Source organism: Siniperca chuatsi, linkage group LG11 (assembly GCF_020085105.1).
Source record: "Siniperca chuatsi isolate FFG_IHB_CAS linkage group LG11, ASM2008510v1, whole genome shotgun sequence".
NCBI classification, from domain to species: domain Eukaryota; kingdom Metazoa; phylum Chordata; class Actinopteri; order Centrarchiformes; family Sinipercidae; genus Siniperca; species Siniperca chuatsi.
In genome coordinates this window covers 8593559-8618102 of record NC_058052.1, presented here as the reverse complement: position 1 = coordinate 8618102, position 24544 = coordinate 8593559, and the positions used below count along the sequence as shown (strand labels likewise).

The following is a 24544-nucleotide window of genomic DNA, read 5'->3' as shown; positions in this document are numbered from 1 at the left end:
TAATTCTAAAGCTGATAAAAAGTAATGATAACAATAATAATAATAAAGTAAATACAGAAGTGAAAATGGGATGATGGGTCAGTATGTCTGGCGAGTGGGCCGTGAGAACTTGTAACTACTTGTAAAGACCGTTAGGTGGCGTCATAGTCACACGGTGCCGCTCTCCTTTAATAAAGACGGCTCAGATGGCCATGGACTTGTCAAGAAGAGCATCAAGAATAAACGCCAAATTGTTCAGGTCCCTCCAAATCTGGCTTCAATATTGATCGTACTCATTTAATATTACTAATCAGACAAGTTTGGCGACCACTGCTTTGCGTGCAATATGCGATCAATCAAAAGGGCAGATTGCAACTTTTTTAGCTTTTTGAACCTAACTACCAGATTGTATCGTATCTGTTTGTGTATTGTGTTAAGGACTTTGTGTAACCTCCTTTAGAGAATGTTTTTATAAGCTGAGAGAGAATCGAGAAAATCCAAATTGTATATTGAAGTTCGTGTGTGTGTGTGTGTGTGTGTGTGTGTGTGTGTGTGTAGGGGGTGGCAGACTGCGTTTCTTCTTCTTGCTGACCCTCCCAGCAGACAGTAGCCGGTCTGATCACCTCCTCTCTTTGCAAATTGAACATCATCACAAGGTCTTCTAGAGAAAAAAAAGATTTCTTGATTTCTTGTTGTGGTTAAGAAGGAGAAGGAAAAGAAAAAAGGCTGAAAGAAAAGAATACATGACGCGTGTGCCTCGCGGACGGAGTCCCTCTAAACCTAAACCTACACCTACCTACCTACCGGCTAGGGAACTGCCTGCATCCGATAAGGGATCTAGTCGACAAAATCAAGTGTGGAGGGAGGGGGTGTGGAGAAAAGAAGTCGAATTGGAGAGAGGGAAAAAGGGAGACGAGGCACCGAGGGAGGGGAAAAGGTCAGGGACACGGGGGGGTTTATCGCTCTGCCAGAAATAAGGAGAGTGTCTACACAAACGGTTTGGCAGACGAAACCAAGGAGACGAAGTGAAATAAACCAGCAGCCCATTCTCAACCACTGACATTTTTTCGCAAGAACTACTGTGGATTTTTAAACATTTCCAAATTCTTCCAGAGACAGACAGTTTTTGCGCTTTGGTGAAGTCCAGGCAACACAGAGTGAATTTTGGACCGTGCGTAATTTGGAGATTTTATTGCCGCGCCGCGTCAGGATGCGCGTCTGTCCGCTGCTGGTCTTCCTCTGTCTGCTGTGCGCTGGACGCGCTCAAAAGTTCTCTGCTCTCACGGTAGGAAGAATACACACATAAATCCCAGAATGCGTCTCATTCATAGCCATGTGTAAAAGATGGTTTTAAAGAGAAGGATATACCTGTGCGTTCCGTGCGTAATATTTGGAAAGACCGAAAGGTACACAATCTGGCAAATAATTTTTTTTTACGACAGAAATGTAGTTCTGAAACAGGTCTTTTTTTTAAAGTCAATAAGGTCATAAGACTGGCGTTCATCAACAGTGATGTCTTTCTTGTGAGCTTTAACTTTAATATTCAGATATTCTAATCTTGAAAATAATCAATAAACATAGATACATTTTAGATCATCCATCTTAACAGCATTATGGCCCATCCCGACACTAGGACTTTTATGATAATCTCTCTCCAAAAGAAGAAGGATTTACTATTTGAATATGTTCCATGTCTGGCACAAATTCAGGCTAAATATAAGATGGAATTTAAAACTCAATAGATCATCAAGTTGAGTGGTTTGCATTGGGAAAAGGGGTCTCTGTGTTCTCCATGAGTTGTGAAAACTCCATGTCCCTGTCTTTCAGGGTCTCTCCACAGAGTGTCTGCGATGGCAGAGCTGCTGGCTTGCCTGTGAGTTGTTAGCAGCACCACTGTGAATTGCTTTTAGTGCCTTTACCTGCCTACTGGCTTCTCGGCTTGTCTGCCCCTCCGTCCTGTTCACTCTTGTTGTGCCAGAGGCTGTGTAAAGGCTACTCTGCCAGTGTCAGCAGGTCTGCTGCACCAAAGCACATGGCATTGTTTACAGCAGCAGCAGAGCAGTGCATCCTGTCTTTTTTTACCTTAAACTGCATGAGAAAGTGCATCTCAGATAAGGGGAATTTCATGGCCAAGATCAAGTGCAGGTACAGTGCTAAAGGAGGGATAATAGGGAGCGGAATGTGCACTGTCAGAGGCTTCACCCCTTGATTTAGAGGTTGATGTGACAGCCGCCTCCCCCAGCCCCATTATTTATGGTTCGGGTGAAGATGCCTTAATATCCAACTGGAAACAAATGGCCACGAGTCGTTAACCTGCAGGTGAAGGGTCGGAGATCCTTTCTCCCTGACGGCACTGTGGAGTTGTGGAATGTGGGAGGAAGTGTGGCACTGAGCAGATGCTCCCACTGAATTTTCACCATGATACACACATTTACACACACAGAGTATGAGTACAGATAATATGAGTGTGTCTTTACTAAGGTGTAGTGGGTGGTAATATTCAGTTGATGTAAAGGTTACACAGATACAGCTGTGTTTGTAATGTGTATGGATATGACACAGCATGGATGTGACTGTCAGAATGAGAAACATATTTCATTGCATGTTTCAATGCTAACTTTGTCTGTGTCATACTGTGGTTCATTAGACCGTCCTTACTGGAATAGCACATGGAGCAATGAACTTGTACTTTTACTGCACTTTGTGAGTGATTAATGGCTTATTGTTTGAATGACACAGGAGAGGTTACTGTTGGTTTCAAGAAAACGTCTTCATGTGATATTTTGTGCATATTTGAGGTCAAACAGGCAGTTAGATTTATGGGATATTTGCCCAGGTTATTCATGAGGCAGACTTTTTCCATGGTTTAAGGAAATAGTGTGTGAAAAGATGAGGGAGCATAGAATGTTGGCTGCCTCTTTTTCAAACCTGGAGAAAGTAATTTTTGTATAACATATGGGCTCCATTGCCCCCTATGCGTCCATAAAATTGTGCACCTGCCCAGAGAGATTTTTTTTCCTCACATGATTATCAGCGGCCTTTCACACCACCTCTCTTTCTTTTTAACAACTTTCACAGCAATTAAATGCCTTTTCCTTTGATTGAGTTAGTAGCCTGGTTAAAGGCTGTCACTTTCTTTCCTTTCCACCATGCTGGAAACTAATGATCCCCTTTGCATCCTAGCGTCCACGCAGGAAAGACATTTAACACATTTGCCACGGCTCTCAGCTGGGGCCCCCATTGACCCTGCGGGGCCGTGGTGTGAGGGGCCTCTCGGGGCGCTGGAAGCAGGGGCCTCCCAGCCCAGAAGGCCCTTATCAGCCTACAATGTGCTCTCTGCTGGAGGCTTGCCTCCTCCGTACTCCATTCAATCCCACAATGCCGCAGAGCCAGGGGGAGGTAATAGGATTTGATTTGTATGCTGGTTGGTCTTGGAAAAAAATAATTTCCCTTACACTCCGCCCGTCTCGCCCTCTCTCGCCTGTCTCTTGTTCCTTTGCCAACCTCTTGTATTATTTGAGCAGATGCAAAAACCATCTTCCAAGAGAGATCACGCAAAGAAAACAAGAAATCATGAAAGGAAAGATCAAAATAAAGAGAAGGAAAAAGTGAGAGCCAGCTGTCTTGAAGTAGACAAGAAAAAGATTTGAGCAATAAATGGATTTGAGTCACAATATGTGTTCTGTCTTGTATGAGTCTCCTTTTATGATAAATCAGGGTGGAAGGTTGTGCTGCATGTAGCTGAGGCGGAGGCCATCCATCACTCTCCACCGTGTTGCTGTGCATGGCGATGGTGCCGGCTTGGAGAGGCTGGAATGAGACATCAGGGGAGTGTCAGGGCTCTGCCTTGGCCTCACCCATCCATCACCACAGGCCAAACACACAGAGATCTGCAGCAGACAGCTAACTACCATTAGGAGTACACAGGAGGAAGAGGTCCTCAACATACCATTAGTCTCTGACGCTTCTTCCTCTCACTGGCTTTCACATCTTATTTGTTCTCCTCCTTTAATGTGGCTAACTGTGACTTTGAAATAAACACTTTGGATGTCTGATAGTGAATCTGGGTGGTTGATTTCATGGGTGGCTGATTTCATGGCTAACTGTTTTTCCATGCTGTGTTCTTGGAGCTTTTATCGTAAACTTGCAGGCACTTGGCTCTCTGCTGTGTGCTGCACAGTGGACATCTAGCAGGATGCTGGGCTGCTGAATAACTCTGTTTGGGTTGTCAATCTGCTGGCTTGCAGGGGCTGATGCTGATAATGCTGGTGTAGTGTGAGCACTGGGGTGGCCAGCGTGGGCTGTGGCGAGGCTGGCGGTCCACCACCAAGCATGGCTGGATGTACTCAGTCACTATCAGAGCAGTTATTGGCTTTGGAAGGTTGCGGTCTTTGCGAAAACCATCCTCAGACCAGCCTGTCACGCCTGCCGGACTTTATGTGAAGGGGTGAGCTGTGAGAGACAGAGTGGAGGGTGAGAGGAGGTCACCGCTGCAGAGGGATGTCATAACTGGTGTGGGAGGACAGGGGAGAGGGAGGGAGGGTACCAACGGGAGACTGTCAGTTAGATGCAATGATGCAAACAATCCAAGAAACTCAGAGACACTAACAAGGAGGGGCAGGGAGATGTTAGACCCCCGGTCGGTACGGAGAAATGGGCAAAGAATTGAGTAGCTGTAGAAAGAGAACTCCAAAATGTGCCCCTTCAACTGAAGTAATGTCTGCTTGTAACCCGTCATTACAAATGATGGCCCTGATGTGGATGTGAAAGGGATTTTTCTTGTGTTGCGATAAAATATAGGCATAAAATGCCCCAAAATAGATCCAGTATATCACAAGGAACAGCAAAAATTGTTTAGAAAAGTCAGAAAAAATAAATAAACCTTTTTTCTATTCTCCCTTAGATTTATCTTGGGACCTTTTGTTGGGTCCCAAATGCCCAGGATAACATCCCAAGATAAATATGTAGTCCACTGCTGTAGACATCACTGTAAGTCTTTCCTTGCCCAAATTAAAGAAAATACTTCATTAGTTCCTGTTAACCACTGGAAATAGACAACATTCACTCATATTCTGTTATTTCCAAATGAAGAAGATGTATTACTAACCATATTTCTGTCTAGAAAGATGAGGGATGAGTGTTGAGACTTGGACACTGCTTTTGTGTTTCCAGCTCTGCAGTGTCAGGATACTTTTTGTGTTCTTCTCATGACAACACATCATTTTTAAAAGCCTAGGAAGAAAGGGTGAGCAAAAAATTTGTTTTTGAAAAATTTCATTTCAATCCAAAAGACTCAGCTTCCCTCCCTTGCGGCTCCTCTTCCGATGTGTTTGAACGGGCCTCTCCTCTCTGATCCCCCCCCCACACACACACACACAGAGGAAGATTTATGAGCAGGGTTGACAGAGTGGGCTGTATCTCCCCCCGTGGCCCAGGGCGGCGCTGCCTTCTCTTCCAACCCTCTTCCAGGTGCATGCAGCCCTGCAGCCCTGCAGCCCTGCTCGTCTGAATGCAGGAGGCTGCCACCAAACCTCATTTCTCACTTCATTTGTAAGATGTCAGACACAACAAATTTTTTTATTGGTGATCATCCCACCCTTTTCATGGATGTGTGTCTTTTCTTCTTTCTCTGTATCTCTGCCATGCCCTTTCTTCTGATGACTCGTAACAGATTTTTATGGCTTACCTTTAAGTGAGGGCTTTGATTCTCTGCTTTGTGCCACAGATTGCCACGTAAGTGTGTGTGTGTGTGTGTGTGTGTGTGTGTGTGTGTGTGTGTGTGTGTGTGTGTGTGTGTGTTTGTGTGTGAGTGAAAGAGAGAAAGCATCTGTGTGTCTGCTGTGAATAGTTGACAGAGAGAGCATTCAGACAGATTTTGGATATTTGTGCTTCCACTGAAAACTGAACAAAAACATCACAAAACAAAAGAGTAAAACTGAATATGTGCAAATATTTTCATTATAAGAGAAGACAAGTAGAGTTCCGAGAGGTTTTTATCTTTGGATAAGACTGACTGAAAACGGCACCTGCATAGGCATGGGTATAGAGTTTGTTTTTTTCCGCTCAACCCAGGTCATTATTCCACCAAACTGAATGAATCACATGAACTTTATGAAAACCCAACACTTGCACTGTAGCAGCACAAAGCTCCCTGACATCTAGTTTATTCAGCCACTCTATCATTCACTGTCTTTTCATTCATTGTAGCAGTCACAGCTTGTTGCCACCCCTCTCACCACCACCACCGCCCCATTGTGTGGCCTGGCGCGGGGGGTTTCATACCACAGTGGCAGATACAATGGTGGCATTGACGCAGGTGATCCGATGCGTTCAGCCAGGAGTCTCCGTCCTTGTTTCTCTTTTCATGGCTGAGTAAAACATCCTCAGGAACGATCCCAGGTGAATACCCGTGCAGGTGTTGGTACAGACAAAGAGAAGAGAAAGCGTCAGTTAAGTCTTCTCCAGCCCTTTAGACAAAGACAGAGCATGGCTGCACCCTGACAGGCTTGTACTGACACTGCCTCATCTTTGTGTCTCTGCGTTGTACTGTTATTCAGTGCTTCCCTTGTGTATTTACAAAAGGATGGTGCACTTGCTTATGAACCTCTGATAAAAGTTTTGAAACAGAATTAACTATTTGTGTGACTTTGCAATGGACAGCTGCTCTGCCTGTTTTTATAAAATGCATTTGCCCCAACACAAGCTCCAACCCCAAGTCTTCATAAATCCCTCCAGAATCACACCTGTTGTTGTGGAGATTAAAATGTGTTGGTGCAGAGCTCACTGATTCCCAAAAAATGGCTCATTTAACAAATGTTTTCTCTGCTTATCTCCTGCTTTCGCACTTCTGCAGTTCCTGCGGGTGGATCAGGATAAGGAGTGCAACATGGAATGCAGCGCAGCTCCTCGCAAGCCCCTGTGCGCCTCCGACGGCAGGACCTTCACGTCTCGCTGCGAGTTCCTCCGAGCCAAGTGCCGCGACCCCCAGCTGGAGGTCATCCGAGGGCCATGCAAAGGTCAGGTCATGAGTCACGCTTCAGCGCCGCCTGGCGCTCTTAAATGCGCAGAGGGGGTCACAGTAGAAACCTGTGGGTTAAATTCATTTCAGCATAATTGATTCTTTGAGTGCTGGGAGGCCGAGTGGGGCTGACACAGTGAGAGAGTGTGTGTGTGTGTGTGTGTGTGTGTGTGGGTTGGGGGGGCTTGCTGCTGCCTGGCTGGTTAATTTCACACCATTTGTACTGATGAAGGAAATGTACGTTCATTTGTCAGTGTATATTTTTGTTAACTTAAGGATGCTTTGTTACAGCATCATGGGACCAACGAATTCCTTGTTGATTTGAAATGGCCTCAGCTCTCTGAAATCAAATTATTATGCAGAGGCGAGGGCATTTGAATGAAATATCTTGACAAGAATTAATGGTCTCATTTTCATCATACTAGATGTAAAGCTGTATGTATGTGACCGATGGAAGGCTGGAGATAAAAGGCAAAAGGGGAAGGAGAGCCAGTGAGGTCAGGCAGCTCACAGACTCCCGCATTGTTAGTCCTTGCTGGAAGGAAGCACCCATACACCCCAATGCTGCCGCTCCGAACCCTCTCACCCCCGCCCCACTCACTAACTCTATACTGCTAGTTCATCGCTCTACAGACTGGGGACAATGCCCCATTCTTACACATTATAATATTAGATCACTAATGCGGGGAGCTTGAGCGAAAGGGTTTGCTTAAAAAGAAGTTCTCATATGATGGAAAAGCATTCCACGATTTTATGCCCGTGCTGGGTCTCTATGACAACGTCTCTAAGCAGACATCTGGATGTGGCGGACAGCGCCGGGACACAGAATAGAGGATTCCAGCTAGGAAGCTGAAAGGGACGAGAGTCCATGAAAGTCGTATTGTATGCGTCAATAACATCGGGTCTATAAGAGTTCGGACCCCCCTCTGCTTCTGGACGGCCGGGGTGAAAGACACAGCAGCAGCAGCCGAGTCAGCAGCCGAAATAAAGCAGAGGGCCGGTCTGGCCTAAAAGCACAGAGATGGGATTGTGTTTAAGGATGGTGAGACTGGCACCACATTTGTTTTCTATCACTGCTCTCAGATGATTCAAGTGTCCTGTCATTTTTTCCAGTCAGCTTTTTGGTCGGAGCCCCCTGGAGAAGGATGATGGTTTTGGGTTTTTCCACTGGAGCTAACTTTAGAGCTCCTCAACTTGCTGGTTTCCTCCATCCGGAACATCCAGCGTCTTGCCCCCTCTCCTCGCCAGTGACAGTGACACACACACACACACACACACACACTATACTGAGAGAAACCAGTGCACATTCCCCTGCATGTGTCTAATGGACAATCTACTGTAAGCCATGCCAGCGACATGCAGCCTCCTGACCAAACTGGTGAACGTTTTTAAGCCTAGCATGAGTCATTGTTTTAATGTGATTTGAACCTGCCAGCCAGACAGGCACTGCATGGCAGCTAATGTGTCATACCAAGTTACCATCAAACCCATCGCTGCCCAACATTTCCTGAGAGTTTGCACAGCTTGTGCTGTTGGCCAGGTGAGATGAAGCAGCTGTGGAATGACAGGATGAGCCATGGCTCTGACAGAGGGATGTGAAAAGACTTGAGGTGCACATAGGTGAAAAGTTGCTAACCCACATTTATATCAGAAATAGTTAGAGGACAGCTCGGGCTGAACTGAGGAGACGGTCGAGGTTTACGAGGAGAGTGAGACAGACTCAGAGACATTAAGGAAGGGTCAGGTTTTCCCTGTGCATCAGCCCTTTTCTTGGGTGACTGGAATGTTCTTCAGGAGCAGCACGAGCTGCCACGCTCAGTAATGGCTTTACCACCAGGCACTGTGCAGGCTTGCCTGACTTGCTCCTAATAAGAAAGGGGGTGTTGGTTCTATTCCCAGCCACACAAGTATCTGCCGCTTCCGAAATGTCTTGAATTGTTTCCCCTCCGTCTCTCCTCTCTCCCTGCATTTTTCTTTCATTTTTCATCATCTGTGAGATTCAACATCTTCTACTGACTTTTTAAGTATGTTGGTTTCATAGTGTATTCATTGTGCAGCATAAGAAAATAGTTGAGCTGTGGGTTGAATCATGAGTCTCTGTGTGTAGTGATTCTGGTGATTTGTGGTGCTCCTCAGATACATCCAGATGTGTAGCAGAGAAGAAGTACACAGAGCAGCAGGCCAAGAAGCTCTTCCCGCAGGTCTTTGTGCCTGTATGCAACCCTGATGGCACGTATAGTGAGGTAACAAAAAAACACAACACAAATGATACTTGTTTTGAATATGAGGCAAGGCACTAGACTAGGGAGACCACAGTAACTCTTTTGCACCAAGAGTCCACTTTTTGCAAGAAGTGCTCTTTTCTCCTGCATGAATTCACATTTAATTCTTACAGATCCTGGTTTAATTTGTGCTGACTTTGTGTTTACATGCTGTTATGATTACAGGTTCAGTGCCACAGCTACACTGGATACTGTTGGTGTGTCAACCCCAATGGCCGACCCATCAGTGGCTCAGCAGTGGCCAATAAAAAACCTCGATGCCAAGGTGGGTAAAACCCCAGCAACCTGTCTTGCACACCGTGTTTGCAGTTCAGCGCACTAGTACATGCATCTCATTTTGTAATAAGCCCAATGTATGACATTTAAAATGGCTGATTTGTACTAGAATGCGGTTTCTGTAATTTTGTGAAGAAATTATGATAGATTGAATTCAACACAGAAAAGCATGGTATTCCGTGTTTGTGGGGGGTGTAATCTTCAGCCCTGTGGGAAAGTGGTCAGTGACTGGACTGACAGCCACAGGGTTTGAGGGCCACCCGAGGACTGAGCGTTGCTCAAGGCATGGGGCTGCGGTGTAAATAAACCTAGTAGAAAATCCCTGCTGCAGAGTTGAGCAACAAAGTTAAACTGTAAGGAATGTAATTGTTCTTGGAGGATGGCATCTGCCAAACAATCAAATAACCAATGCCACATGTCCTCCCTGTGCGTCTCTGTGGGGCTGCCTCGGAAGTTGCTGCTGCTGTCTCAATAGTGAGAAAGCTCCAGAAGTAGCAGCAGTAGTTGTACATCGCCATCGACATGCACTTCAAATAAATTAATAACATCTGAAAATAAAAAGGCAGAAAAGAGTTTTCCACAGTGATTCACTCCTTACTTACTCCTTATGTTTTTTAAGCATTATTGAGGATAACATGAAAAGGGTTTGTGGTGGTGAATTTTTAATTAATTTGAACCTGTTGCTTTTCAGGTTCAAAACAAGAGAGAGCTACTACAAGAGAGCCAGGTAAAGCAGGTGAGACTTTAATTGAAGAAAAATTCATTCTCAGGGGCACATTGACTCCTTTATATATGCATGTGTACTTTCGTGTTTGTCCTGTGTGTACCCATCTAAGCATGCATGTACATGTGTGTGTGTATTCACTTGTATCTCTGTCTGTTTGCCTGCATCTGTGTTGGAGATGTGCAGGGTGGGTCGCCTGTTAAGGCATGCCTTTCTAATATTTTGTCAATTTGAGAGAGTGCGAGCAGCCTGAAGGCTGATATAAAAGCAGTCTGTTACTGAGTAACAACTCTAAGGAGAGAGGCTGTGGTGAGCTTTAATGCACACCGCCAGCAGCTACAGCGCCTATAACCGCCTGCTGTCTTTACCAGGCAGCCAAACGGCCAGGGAGCAGCCAGAATGGAGGAAAACTGACTTATCTGACTTATGAGCTCTTCTTCTCTAACTTTATCTCGCTTGGTCTTTGTTCTTTTTCAGCAATAGTGTCATAAGATACAAGGAAATGTTCACACTTTATCCTCCACTCTACTTTCACTCTGTCTCTCATCAACATCTACCCTCTTCCAGATATAGAACCACTAAGAGTCCCTCCGGCTCCACTCCAGATATTGTATATCTTGCTCTCATCTCGTAAGAGACGATTTGTTTAACTGATGTGATTTGAAGGCTCACAAAGAAAAAGTGTAATTTGGGTTGACTCCGATTGATTCCTTATGTGATTGTGTGTGTGTGTGTGTGTGTGTGTGTGTGTGTGTGTGTGTGCGTGCATATGTGTGTGTTTGCATGCATGGATGTGTGTATGAGTGTGAGAGAGAGAGAGAGAGAAAGTGTGTATACATCAACTGTTTGTCACATGGGTTATTCCTGTCAGTGTGACATTTACTTCTGCGCCTCTCTCTCTGTAAACAGTCTCGGTAGTGTCTGTCTGAGCCCGGCCAACTCATTACACATAGATCAAGTGGGAATGCAAAATTTGAGAGAGGAGGAGGGATGGTGGGAGAGGGAAAGAGGGAGGAAAGGAGGTGGAGGGGGGGGTTGTGGTTCATTCTGAACTGGTTGGATAAACAGGGTGGTGAAAAGCAGAATAAACTGTAGATTTGTGGTGTGCCAGCTCTGAAAATAGCAGTGATTGCATCAATATTTTGATTCAGCAGAAGCCCATCAGTGTCTAAGCATTCCACAGTGGCCATCGCTGCACTTTTATTATCAGAATATTGGTAATGTTAAACACCAAATGCTTTACCATAAACCCATTTCTGCTGCTTGACTTGACAAATTCATTCACATGCTGGAATCACATGCAGCTGACGAATGACAAACAGCAGTTAAACTAATGCCGTATGACCACAAATAGCGCAGGGGTTTCCTGGCAGATGCTAAAAGAGGTGTTACAGTCATGTAAAAGGCCGCAAAGTAAAGATAGGTCATTAGTGGTTTATCGTAAATCCGAATCATAAATACACTTTTTGAAATGGCATTTCCATCCGTTAAGTGAGCAGAGTAATAACATGTCTGCCTCAGTCCGCCACACCGACTGTATATATTTTTATCCACCAAGCATGCTCGAGTAGATGAATGGCTGGCATAACAAACTTGCATTAAATGTAAAATCCTGATTTTGCAATGGAGAATTCATTGTTAAAGAAAAGAAGTTTAAACTTAATCCCTGTTTGTGGAGCCGCCCATTAGATATGCCTTGACTCATGCATTAACAGAGCTTTACTTTGAGCAGAAAGAGTGACCCACACTGAGGTTAACCACACCTACGGCCGTGGTTTCACCCTAAGCGGCTCAAAACCTCCATCCCTGTCTCCCTCCTGCCGCAAATCAAACAAACAAACAGAGAGCAAACAAACACCAAGCTCTATTCTCTCACTGTTAATTGGCTTGTCTCAGACTTGACTACTGCATTCTTCACCTCTTGTGTCTCTCCCACCTTCACACAGCTCTCATGACTCAAATGCAGGCAATGGAAGGATGGAGAAGAACATCAGGGACAACTGGTCCTCATCCTCTCCTCAGTCATTTTAACTGACCTCAATCTGTCCTCCATAGCATAATGATCTCCCTTGTTGCATGAAGTGAAACCATGGGAATATATGACCACTATAGTTCTGATTTTCCTCCTCTCTACTCTTACTCTTAGTCACCTCTCTCAGCTTTCAACACACACACACTCTCTCTCTCTCTCTCTCTCTCTCTCTCTCTCTCTCTCTCTCTCTCTCTCTCTTTCTCATTCTCCTCACCTTTCTACTTCTGTCTCCATCTTTCTTGGCCGGGCAAAGTGCAAATCTTACATAGTTAAGTTTTCTCTAATCTAGCTTACTCTCGTAATTGTAGTCTCCTTGCAAATATTCTCCATTCTAAATGCAGATGAGACTGGCCTAGTGGTGGATCCACAGCCTGCTGCCGATGAAGAAGGTGAGCTCTTATCCGTCAGACTGTGAGTAAAAAAATGTTTGATACTGCACCTGTGCTTACTGAGACACCACTGACTGACTCAAAAGCATATCATCCTTAAAAGGGAAAAGGAGCCTGCACATGAGGCAGTTACAGCATCATGCTTTAAAAAAGGTCATCAGGGAATATGTGATAAGAGAAAACTAAAAGGGCACTTTAACCATGAGTTGTGTTTTTTGCTCTTTTTTCCCCATACATTTGATGTCAAAGCCAGACTATGTTTTGTTGAATTGCGGTCATTGTGGCCACAAATGACAATTCCAGGATATTAGTACATGCTAAAATATAGTGTAACAGTAGCACAAGTAAAGAAGAGTCATCAAGCTAGCAAATTTACTCAGTAATGTCCGTTATACAGCAATATGCATCTTAAGTTTGCTACCATTAGCAAGCCATCATAAGCTACTGGTCATACCAGAACAAGAAAGCTAACAACAAAGCGCATGAGTGTTAATTTGAGCAAAGTTGTTAAGTAATAAAAAGCTTAGGAATTCAACTTCTCATTTGAAGGAGAATAATGTGTTATTTCTTCTTTCAAAAGTACATTTACTCACGAACTGTACCTAAGTACAGTCTTTAGGTACTTGTACTCTACTTGAGGTATTCCTTTTTATGCTAATTTCTATACTTGTACTCCACTACATTTTGGAGGCAAATATAGTACTTTTTACTCCACTTAATTATCTGACAGCTCTAGTTACTTGTTACTTTACATATTAAAATGTTTCACATAAAACATATCATTATCTTTAAAATATGATGCATTGATAGATAAAAATACCCAACACAATATGAAGTAGTTAACATCAGCTCCAGTTAGGCCAGCTACTATATCAAAATGCTTACATGTTATTGCATCAATAATTATAATGCAATAATATAATATATAGTAATATAAACCTCTGAAATCTGCCTAAAGCGTTCTTTTACTTTTGATACTTAAGTATATTTTGCTGCCAATACATCTGTGCTCTAAATTCTGAATGCAGTATTTTTACTTGTAATGGAATATTTGTATATTGCGATATTGCTACATTCACTTGATTTACACTCCAAGTGGCAGAGAAAACAACTTGCTACATTTCTAGCTCAATAAAGATAAACCATCACTGTGAATGGGAAGCAAAGTTGCATTTTAACACTTTTATTAGCCTTTTATATTTTGAAAGAAGTAGTGTTGTATGATTTCATGTTACTGTGACAGGAGGAGACTCATAGTCATAGTTTACCTACCTCTCTTTTTGCTGCTATATTTCTGGTCACAGCTGTCATATGCAATTTACTTTCCACCTCCACTGCAGCAGTTTGAGATACGATAACCTTGATGTTCATTTTACAGTCTGTGATTTTTGGAGCCACCAGGTTTGGCTCAGATGATTTACGAGTGTGTTTTCGATTGAAGCTAATAAAGCTGTCTTGGTGATTTCTTTCAGACATCATTTCCCAGTATCCAACTCTGTGGACGGAGCAGGTTCGCAGCCGACAGAACAATAGAACCAGAGCACCATGTGAGTTTCAAAGACCACTTTTTCTTTAATGACGGCGATCGGGTGTTTGCAAACCTCAACTGAAAGCACGCTCTGTGTTTTTCCTACTTGTATGAGCAATCATGGTTTGAGGCTGTTCCTGTCTTTTAAGGACAGATGGTGGGTTGTGAAACCAATACATCTTGGTGTTGGAGTGCGTCAGGCTTTGAGGATCTGCTTCTCTTTGGTTCTTCGTGTTGCAGTGTATCTGTAATTTGCAGCACATGGCAGAAACACAGGATCTCCTATTCTTCTGGCTGGTCCGTTCTGGTCTCGTCTTACACGTTTATCTTATTGTACAGATCAGTTGCCTCTTTGCTCTTTGGGCAAATATGTTTCTTTCTGCATAAAACAATGCTATTTTGAGGCCAGCCTAGAGATGAGAACCCTGTGTGCATGTGTGTGTGAATCCCATTATCATAATTTACAACCAATAAAAAAAGCCTGAGAAATGCAGCATTGATGGTTTTGATTACCATGTGCTCTTTGGGGTATTGGGGTGAAAAAAAAAACACCCGTCCCAACAAAGAGAGCCCATACGGAGGAACTGGAGCGAAGAGAGTCGGTTGAGAAAGCGGGGAGGCATTTCATTTGGTCTCTTTTGTGTGGGTAAAGATCTCTAATGAAAATAAACAAAGAAAAGGGATATGCATAATCCCACAGTAGCTTCCGAGCCTTGAGGCAGGCAGCAAAGAGAGAGAGAGATTGGTGATGAAAGCCCTCATGGACAGAAGAGCTCTACTTTCATCCCTGAGTTTAATGCTCAAATCTCTGTTGGAGAGCTGCACAGCAGAGAAGGAGGCTGCTGCACAGAAAAAAAGTCTGATTAAATCCTGCTGAGGCTTTGCAAAACCCCATCTTTCTCCCAATGAGGCCGCTGCATCCTCTGTACATATGGATAAAAGAAAGGATCATGAGGCACTGCGTTTTTCTCTGGAAATTTTGAACATGTAAACATATAGATCCCTGGTACTTTACAGTACCCTGCAGTAGTGTGTCAGTGTGTGTTGGTGTATGAAGGCAAAGGCCCAACTGACCACTTTTCTGCTTTTGTCTTGTCTGTTTCTCTCTCTGTCACACACATCCACAGAGGGCAGTTGAGTGTCCAAATATTTACTTAACTTGGGGCATAGGGAGCTGTACTTAGTCATTAGCCCGTTAATGTCTGTAAACAGTGCCATGGGGGTTGATATAGCAGTCTATACACACAGTCTCCAAGCGCTCATCCTCCACCCAATTGTCTCCCTTCCAGCGCTCCATCCTCCTCCTCCTCCTCTTCAGGGATGTCTTAGCAATGCTTAGAGTGTAATGAGAAAGAAATGAATTCAAACATACTGTATATTGTATAAATCCAAAATGTGTTAGCTAGATCTGGTAAGGAGTGACTCTTATTTTTAACTTTAAACAAACCCTCTTCTTCTCATTGAGTGTGTGTCTGGGGCATGTATTTGCCAAGTCACACTCTCTAGACCACCTAAGTGAATGCTCTCTTTACTGACAGTGTGTGTGTGTGTGTGTGTGTGTGTGTGTGTGTGTGTGTGTGTGTGTTTGTATGACCAATCCACTCACGCTTCTGCTGATTCCTGTATAACCTCTGACCCCTCTTTCCAGCCTCATCATGTGACCAGGAGCAGCAGTCTGCCCAGGAAGAGGCGAGGCAACACAAGAACGATGCTGTATTCGTACCAGACTGTGCCCAAGGAGGACTGTACAAGCCGGTCCAATGCCACCCCTCCACCGGCTACTGCTGGTGTGTGCTGGTGGACACCGGACGGCCCATACCTGGGACCTCCACCAGGTGGGAGAGACTTCACCTATGCAAAACTCAGGCGTTATATGGCCATTTGGGGGCTTAGTTATGGTAATTTACAAAGTTTCTTGGAATGTGTTGCTCGGTTCTTTGTGGTAAGCAAACCAGACAGTTGTTACACAAAGCAGGTAAGTGATCATAGTGAGTGGCTGAACATATGAAGGTCTGCAACCATGCAAACTTTACAGGAGATTCTCTATTTAGAAGAAATTGTTAGAAATAAAGCAACTTTCAGACAACAAAAAGAAGCTTCTTCATTTGAGACTCAGAAAATGCAGTCTGACATAAGCAGGCAGACAGACTTCTCCATTGCCGATGAGACAGAGTGACTCAGTGGTCTGGTGAGTGGCAGGTCAGAGGTCAGTCAGGCTGGCAGAGTGGGGCACTGGTACTCTCTTGTTGAGCAGCGAGTCTGGGTATCAGATTAACAAGGCTTCAGGCAGAGTGCCAGACAGCACATTAGCACACATATGGAAGCCTGGATTTTCCCCCTTCTCTCTCATTGTCCCAGGCCAGCGTTTGGCCCAGTCGCAGTGCAGCAATCGGGGCTCTGCTGGCTCTCCAAGGGAGGCTGTGAAAGCTTCCTTGTGTCCCATGCTCCCTGTCTGCCTGAATGCCTCTCTCCCTCCTTCTCTCTCCTTCTCACCCTCCCTCCCCTTTCTGTCCTCATACCAGCCCCAAATCCCTCCCCTCTTTTTGGATGTGTTTCACAGCATCTGGTTTGCCACAAAACAATTATTTGAATCCCTAAGATTTAACTGTACAGGGGTAATTGGAAAACATATCATATCATCAATCCCTTTCACCCTTTTCACTTTGAATGAATTGGCATTTTCTCACATGGTGTATTTTCTGTCACAGGTACGAACAGCCAAAGTGCGATGGCAATGCCAGGGCCCACCCTACTAAACCTAAGGACCATTATAGGAGCAGACATCTCCAAGGTAGCACTCTAAAGACTGGACTCAGTCTCTGTTTTTCCTCTTTGTTCAGACCACATGGTGAAGTTCTTCAGCAGTCGGCCTCCAACTGCTGCCGCGCTTCCAAGGTTGCGATAACAGTGCAAGTATGTGTGTGTGTGTTTGTTGACATCATTAGCACTGTTGGTCAAGGAAAGGATTGATAAAGAGTTGAGGATTGCCAGATACTGCCCCTCACTGGTCAATAAGCAAGGAGACAGAGACGGATCGGGGGGAGGATTAATCTTCAACTGACACGGGAGATGGGGGATAGTGGGATGATAGCATGGAGGAGAAACAGCAGGCAGGAGAGGTAGAGATAATGGATAATAGGATGCCTGAGACAGGTAGTGATAGAAAGGCTGACAACAGTGTAGATAAGTAAATTGAGGGTGGGAGAGGAGTTTGAGGGTGGTGGTCATGGGGTGGGCTTAGTTACAGGTGAGACTGTGTTTGCTGTGTTAGGTGGCTATTTGACACTTCAAAACTGCAGAATTAAAATGCTAATATATTTGAGTGGTATTTACAAATGGATAGAACTAAACTGTACTAAACTGAACTAAAACTATGGCATCATATCATTCCACCTACTGATCTAATTTCTGATATAGAGGGTCACAAGCACTCTGCTCAGCTTTACAACTTAGCCCACATGGCATTGCAAACATGAATTGACTTGATTAAACCAATTTTGAACACATCTAGCTTAATGCAGAAAGCATTTATTTTAATGTGAAAATGAAAATAATGGTTGAAACTGTTTCCCAAACTGTCATGATTTCTGATTTTGGTGAGCTGCTTCCAGTTTTTCCAATTTATTTTACAGTGCAGTGGATGAAATGCATTCACCTTTGTTTTCATCACATTTATAAATACTAGATGATAAATATCCTCATATTTAATTTTATCACTAATTGTATGGCTCATCCTCATCATAAAACCAATGATAGGCAAAGTAGAGTTATAGCTTTCTGGTGCGGCATACAACCAAATCACAGTTTAAAGCTGAGCGGTGCTTGGCAAATTAACTGTTTTTTGGTGGTTTGGTAAACATGTTAATAATCCAGCAGCATATGAACAGAGCTGCCACTGTTCCCGTCCCATCCACAGCTGTTTATGTAACAGTGTGCTGGGCCAGAGCTGTGCTCTCTGCTCGCAGGTGCTGCATTTAGCAGCAGAACAGTCTCTGCTCTGGCATCGAGGTCTCTTGTACAGTGTGTATAAAGCAGTGAGGATCGACAGTCACAGATGAAAGCTCCTTGGACTAACAAATGTTACTCATCTTTGCCTTCCAGTGGCACTGGTGGTGTGTATTATTGCTAAGATATTGAGCAGGAATAATTACAGTGTATAACTGTCAGCAGAAAGTGTGAGGTGGCGATAGGGTGGAAAACAGCCACAACTATCCCATGAGAAAGATCTCAAGCCCAACCAAACACCTCCTGAACACGTAGTGGTAGGACAGAAAACAATGTACTTATTCAGCCATGCAATCACCTAACACAGACGCTCGCATGAGTACACAGACTTCATTCTAAACCTGTCAAAAAAAAACCTGCACCATATCAGCCAGGTTGCCAATTATGAAATACACTGGGACACAGTCAAAAAACAGCATCTTGTTTTCTTTATGAGCAATTGCGTCAGAGGCTGTAAACCCTGTTACTGTATGAACCAGGGATAATTATAAATGTTGCCTTCACATTGCTGCAGCCCATTTGCTGTTGAAGCGCTGGTGTTGAGAGGTTTATGGGGCGAGATGCGAGAAAGGAGAACGTTGCCGTGAAGGGGGCAAGAGAGGAAAGCGGAGTATTTGGCTAGCTTTCTCCCCAGACGGGGATCATGGGATAGCATTGGGGCAGCCATCGGGAGCTGCGGCTGTGAGTGCTGACAGGGCTCTGCCCCATGTGGCTCCATAGAAAAACACTGCTTCTTAATGACAGTAACACACAGGTCACACACATGCAAACATGCACTTACTGGCCAACTTTTTACAGGCAGCAGATATATGAAGGCATATGAATAGTGGTGCAGATCTTAGCTTTTCAACAAGAAAAAATGTAATCATTTGACGCTCTTGCAGCTTGATGCCATCCTGCATCTGTCAAATTTGGGTATTACATAATTATAATCATTATGGAATAAGACAGCACAGCTTTTACTGCTGTAGCCTTGAACTGAACGGAAAATGTCCAGACTCAATTTCCTTTGAATGACAGCAGGAACATTTGTGCCCTGCCCCTCAGCTAAACTGTCCAGACAGACAGAAGCTGATCTGTCCCACCTCCAGAAGAAAAACCTTTGCTGCCAAGAGGAAGGGACTGGAGCTGTACCTGATGGCTTCCCATTTGAATGGACTGCAGACACACTCAGATTCCTGCAGCATTACGGAGAGGACGCGTGCTCTCCATGAAAAACACTAAGCCTCAAACAAGTCCAACTGCATCCCACAAATCTCTCTTAAGTCAGAAGCCAGATAAAAACACTTTGCCTTCTGTGGGTGTAATTGTGTGACTGTCTAGACTAATTTACCACAAGAGGCTCCACAAGGCACCGATTTGGCCATTAACAGGTGGGTCAGATATTTTACTGGGCTAGGGCCAGGGAGGGCCTACTAAAACTTAAGTGCAAGTCGGTTCAGCATGTAAAGAAGACTGTGGAACAGTTTGGACATGTGAATGTTTCAACCCTCCGCTCAGCGCAGGCTGCTAAAGCCCTGCACTACTTGGGAAAGGTGGAGTGGAGGCTGGGTGCTGGGTGTTTATGCCGATTCTGGTCGCCACCTGTTAGAGAGGGGCAAAGCATGCTATTATCTCCAACACAGGAGAATCTGGCCCCGCAGGCCTGGGCCATAAAAGTAGCAAACTGCGGAGAATTTCTTCTTCTCCACAGGGAGAATAGCAGAGGGAAGCTGGACTGTGAGAAAGCAGAGGAGAGCTGAGAGAGGAATCCAGGAATCTCTCAGGCCGCCGTAGCCTTCAGCTCTTCCAGAACAACCCTGGCCTCCTCACTCTTAAAACTATATGGCCTAACAGACAATTACTATCATTAGGGTCATTCCACCCCAGTTGTCACTAAATTTTTTTCCTGTCATTCTGCATCTAATAATGCTTCTCTGTTGGTTTTAGTTGGGTAGTTGATGATAGATTTTACGTTATAGATTTATGGGCTAATTATATCAGTCTCTTGTCTGGCTGACATTTCAAATAGTAATCCCACCACACACTGAAGATCTGGTGTTGAGTTGTGTCGGTCTCTCGATGCATACCTTTAAATCAGACATCCCTCAGACAAAATCCTATGTAACAATGTGTCTGTCAGGACTGTTTTTGGTCCCCTTGATGTCTCAGGTGTGTCTCAGGTGCTGTATGGAGCCTCTTGTCCACACATACAATGTTCAGTAACATCGTCTGTGCTCCAGCTGTCAAAACCACTCAGGGGCCTCCAGGATGATTGGCAGGTACCCTCTTCCTCCTCCAGATGAGGGGAGGTCTGACACTTTATGAGAGGGAGTAAAACCCAACTGTGAGAGTCCTGTTTGGGTTTATTTTCTCCTCTGCCATCTTTATGTGCTGTTCATGTTAAAATTACGCAGCTTGTTACATAGCGTCCCTCCCAAAACATTTATTAGGCCACCTATGACGGTAGCGTTCCACATTGTTGTAATGCAGTTGACAGGGGGATCATTTTTCTGTTTGCTGACTTATTCGTACACTCACTTCCATATGAACTGCATAATGCATACATACGCTCATTCAGGTATCTGTGGTTTATTTTCCAGGCTGTCCTGGGGCAAAGAAAACAGAGTTCCTGACAAGTGTTCTTGACGCGCTGTCAACAGACATGGTGCACGCTGTCACAGATCCAGCGTCCGCAGGAAGGTATGACATTTGAAAGTGGATTTGTTCATCTTCCGATTATTGATGAACATCAATGGGTTCAGTCATTTACCAGAAAGGCACAAACGTATTCTGTGCTACAGACAGACAGCTTTTAGACAGTTGGATGAAGTGATGGAGAGGCGATTATTAGCTGATTAACTAATTGATATCGAATAACGAATAACGAATAACGAATTGATATCTCTCATTAAGGATGGCCGAGCCCGACCCCAGCCACACCCTGGAGGAGAGGGTGGTCCACTGGTATTTCAGTCAACTGGACAAAAACTCCAGTGGGGACATTGGAAAGAAGGAGATCAAGCCTTTCAAACGCTTCCTGCGCAAGAAATCCAAGCCAAAGAAGTGTGTGAAGAAGTTTGTGGAGTACTGCGACATCAGCAATGACAAGGCGCTGTCTCTGCAGGAGCTGATTGGTTGCCTCGGGGTGACCAAAGAAGAGGGTGAGCTGAACAACCTAACTAATGTCTAAATGTAGTCTCTTGCACCAAATCTTCAAACTTACATATTGATAGATAAAATATAATAATCATGGCAGTCAGATAGTAAATTAGAATTTTTAACAATTAACAAACAGAAATTGTCCAATCATAGTTTAGCCTACGTAACTAGGCACAGTCAAGCTTTGGATTTGTCCACATGCCGAACCGTTGCACATGGGGCTGCTAAAAGTTTGGAGCTTTTGTATCAGCTTTTCAAAACCAAAAATAGCAAAGTGTCAGTAATGGAGTAAGTAACAGTATCTTGTCGTTTTTGCATCATTACAGCACTGGATTAGCATGATATCATGTACTGTATGTGGCCATCATCTGCATATTTAAGGTTTTTCATTTCCATGCGAGTTATCCGGAAACACTGAAAACCAACTGATGGAGCTAACAGTAAGTAGCTAGCTAACTACAGCTAATAGAATCTGCTTGCAACCTCTGTCACTTCAGCTGGCAAAATTGACGGTTGCCAGCTAGAAATAAGAAGCCTGCTCTTGAAATCAAGGACCCATTGGTTCGAAAATTACTAAGATTTTTGAGTGTTAAGTCTGCCACTGGTATCATTGTGACTTGCATACAGTGCTAGATTAGAAAGCTTGACAAGTGTAGCAACACTAAGGGGACAGTGTGTATTGAAGGGTCCATTGTACTTTGTGGAGACAAAGATTTGGCGCTTCAACTGACCTGCAATATTCCTCATTTTGTGGTTGTTAAGGTTTATATCACTTTTTGTCTCACAGTGGCCAAACCAGGAGAAGGCTTACCTTCCAGTAAACCAGTAAGTAAACTACTCCTCCCATACTAAAGGAAAAATGGACTATACTTGTATAGTGCCTTTCTAGTCTTCCCAATCACTCGAAGCACTTCATACACTGATGGGAGAGGCTACCATGCAAGGTGCCAACTGCTCATCAGAAAGAAACTAGTCATTCACACAAACTCACAAACCGAGCAATCTGGGGTTCAGTATCTTGCCCAAGGACACTTCGACATACGGGCTGGGGGAAGCCGGGATTGAACCACTGATCTTCCGATTAGTGGGCGACCAGCTCTACCTCTAAGTCACAGCCGCATTTCCCTAGTGGATAAAATGGCTGTAAGAGAAATTGGTGGTTCATCTAAAGTCTGACTGTAATATTGTTTTATCTCTGTTAGTGTTGACTGAGGCAGGAATATACAGTCATTAAACAAGTTGTCAGACTAAGTACAAAGAAACAAAGGCATATGTCAAACTCATGTCACTCTAATTTCCTCTCCTCAGAATCCCTCGAAGAAGCAAGGCTAAGCCAGCATCTGAGATTTCCCCTCCCGCATGGAGAATCTGCCCTCACCAATCGGCAATAATGGAAACCATAGTATTTGCACTTTGTACTTTAAAAAAAAAATGTAAATTCACTTTGTAGAAATAAGGTTTTTAATTTAAACAGACTGCTGAATCTGTGAATGATGTAGTTAGCTTTTTATGTCCTGACAAACAAAAAATATTTAACACATACAATGTATGTGTCCTTTGTGTGTCTAAAAAGCATACTTTTCAGAGTTGTACAAGTTTTCATGTTTGATGTTGCATTTTGTGCCCCTTCCCCCAGTGTACTTTTCCTCTCACGTTGATGATGTTATATGGATATATGGCTGGTTTGCTACACACAGCTACAATAACTTAGACCATACCATCTCTTATGTACTGACCTTAACATCTCTTTTTGGGCTTTGTACAGCAGTTTGCAAGAATGTTTTAAACATACATCATAAAAATGTCCTCAATGTTCACATGTATTCATGTTTATTAGAAATAAAGAACTCTTTTATACATTTTGTTCTCTGTGGGTCTGCCAGTATTTAAGTGTCAAAGAAGGTTAATTGGATCAGCAAATTCCTTTGTTTCTCTCTAATCCAATTAGTCTTCTATATTTTCCTTCTTATTATATAAAACTTGTAATGCCTTTGCCATTTTGTGTTTTCTTGCTGTGTCTTTAATAAAACACCTTGTTGACACAGTCTTTAGGAGCCAAGTATTAGTCATACATAGCAAAGGTCATGTATCATCATCCCATTTTCAGACAGCTTGCCAATTCCCCTGAGGAAACATTTTAGAATTGGAAAAACGGATGGTACTTATTTCTGTTCTCATCACAGATTTCCCACGTAAGCTGAAGACAGATAAATGGACCAATCTCGGCTGTGTGTAGTATGAGTGCCCATTAAAAGGGCGTTATATGAGCCAGTGTGTGTGTGTGTGTGAACATGTGTATTTGCATAAGGTATACTTAAATGTATACAGTAAATGTACACTTGAACATTCAGTGAGGTTTGAATGGATTCTTTCTTAAAGAACAACATTTGACTCAGGGCAGCCTTGACACATTACACTACTGTACATTGTTCCTGCCTGATTATGTTGGGGCTACTAAGTGGTAAACTGTGGCTGTTCACACAGAAAGTCCCCTATAGGGCTGAGCAACTGACCTCAGATTGACCTGCTCACTCAGGCTTAGCCTCTAATTTATGATTAACACATCGGTCTCCTTTCTATGATATAATCCAGCCCAATGGTCTGGTTTTAACACCCCAGGGGAACACAGAGGAGAGATTATGACTGTCAGCTCTAAAATGGTGGATTTGAGATGGATAACCTATGACCTTCTCAAGAACTTTCTCCATCCACAGCAAAGGAAATGTTGAATCTGAAGCAACAAGTCCTATGCAGTAGGGATATTATCCCCTAGAAAAACCCAAAGTATACTGTTAACCAAGCCTTTCTATGAATTTAAAATAATTTAGTGTTCCTTATTTGCTTGCTAAAACACTATACATATAAACTCACAATTCAGCTCCATCGTTTTGCAACATCCCTAATTTCCACCCATGTTCCTGGCCTAAATCCCCTGAAGGTGCTTGTTAGCCCCATGCCCAGAACAACATTTGCTTTTCCCAAACAGCCATGTAATCTGTTAAAGTGGCAGTGCTGGTTACAGGTGTAGCAGTGCAGAAGCTACACCTTACTGCTGCTGCTCTCCTCATCCGACAAACTCACCAACCTTCACCTAGACCTCTATCCAATCCCTCGACTGCTGCTGAAGCTCCAACCTCCACCCAACACAATGCTAAAGCCTTGTCATGTGT

At 43.8% G+C, this 24544-nt stretch overlaps 1 protein-coding gene across 3 annotated transcripts; it reads left to right on the top strand.

Moving 5' to 3' along the window:
• Positions 1-198: 198 nt before the first annotated feature.
• smoc2 (SPARC related modular calcium binding 2) lies at positions 199-23233 on the top strand. 3 transcript variants are annotated; one of them, XM_044215517.1, is made up of 13 exons: positions 199-1264; positions 6833-6995; positions 9134-9240; positions 9445-9544; positions 10247-10291; positions 12620-12700; positions 14173-14247; positions 15877-16063; positions 16937-17019; positions 20816-20915; positions 21129-21376; positions 22162-22199; positions 22683-23233. In XM_044215517.1, the coding sequence occupies exons 1-13, from the start codon at positions 1190-1192 to the stop codon at positions 22704-22706; spliced, it is 1326 nt and encodes a 441-aa protein (XP_044071452.1). In that variant the 5' UTR covers positions 199-1189; the 3' UTR covers positions 22707-23233. The 3 variants fall into 3 exon arrangements, with proteins under 3 accessions (XP_044071452.1, XP_044071454.1, XP_044071453.1); XM_044215519.1 differs by having other exon boundaries at positions 202-1264; positions 10247-10282; positions 12653-12700; XM_044215518.1 differs by having other exon boundaries at positions 209-1264; positions 12653-12700.
• Positions 23234-24544: the final 1311 nt, after the last annotated feature.

What these genes read in the sequence shown, in the direction of transcription:
- smoc2 (XM_044215517.1), top strand. Translation starts at nt 1,190, where the DNA reads ATGCGCGTCTGTCCGCTGCTGGTCTTCCTCTGTCTGCTGTGCGCTGGA. An exon ending in CAATAGAACCAGAGCACCAT is followed by an intron (nt 14,248 to 15,876) that starts GTGAGTTTCAAA and finishes CCCTCTTTCCAG; the next exon opens with CCTCATCATGTGACCAGGAG. An exon ending in ATACCTGGGACCTCCACCAG is followed by an intron (nt 16,064 to 16,936) that starts GTGGGAGAGACT and finishes TTTCTGTCACAG; the next exon opens with GTACGAACAGCCAAAGTGCG.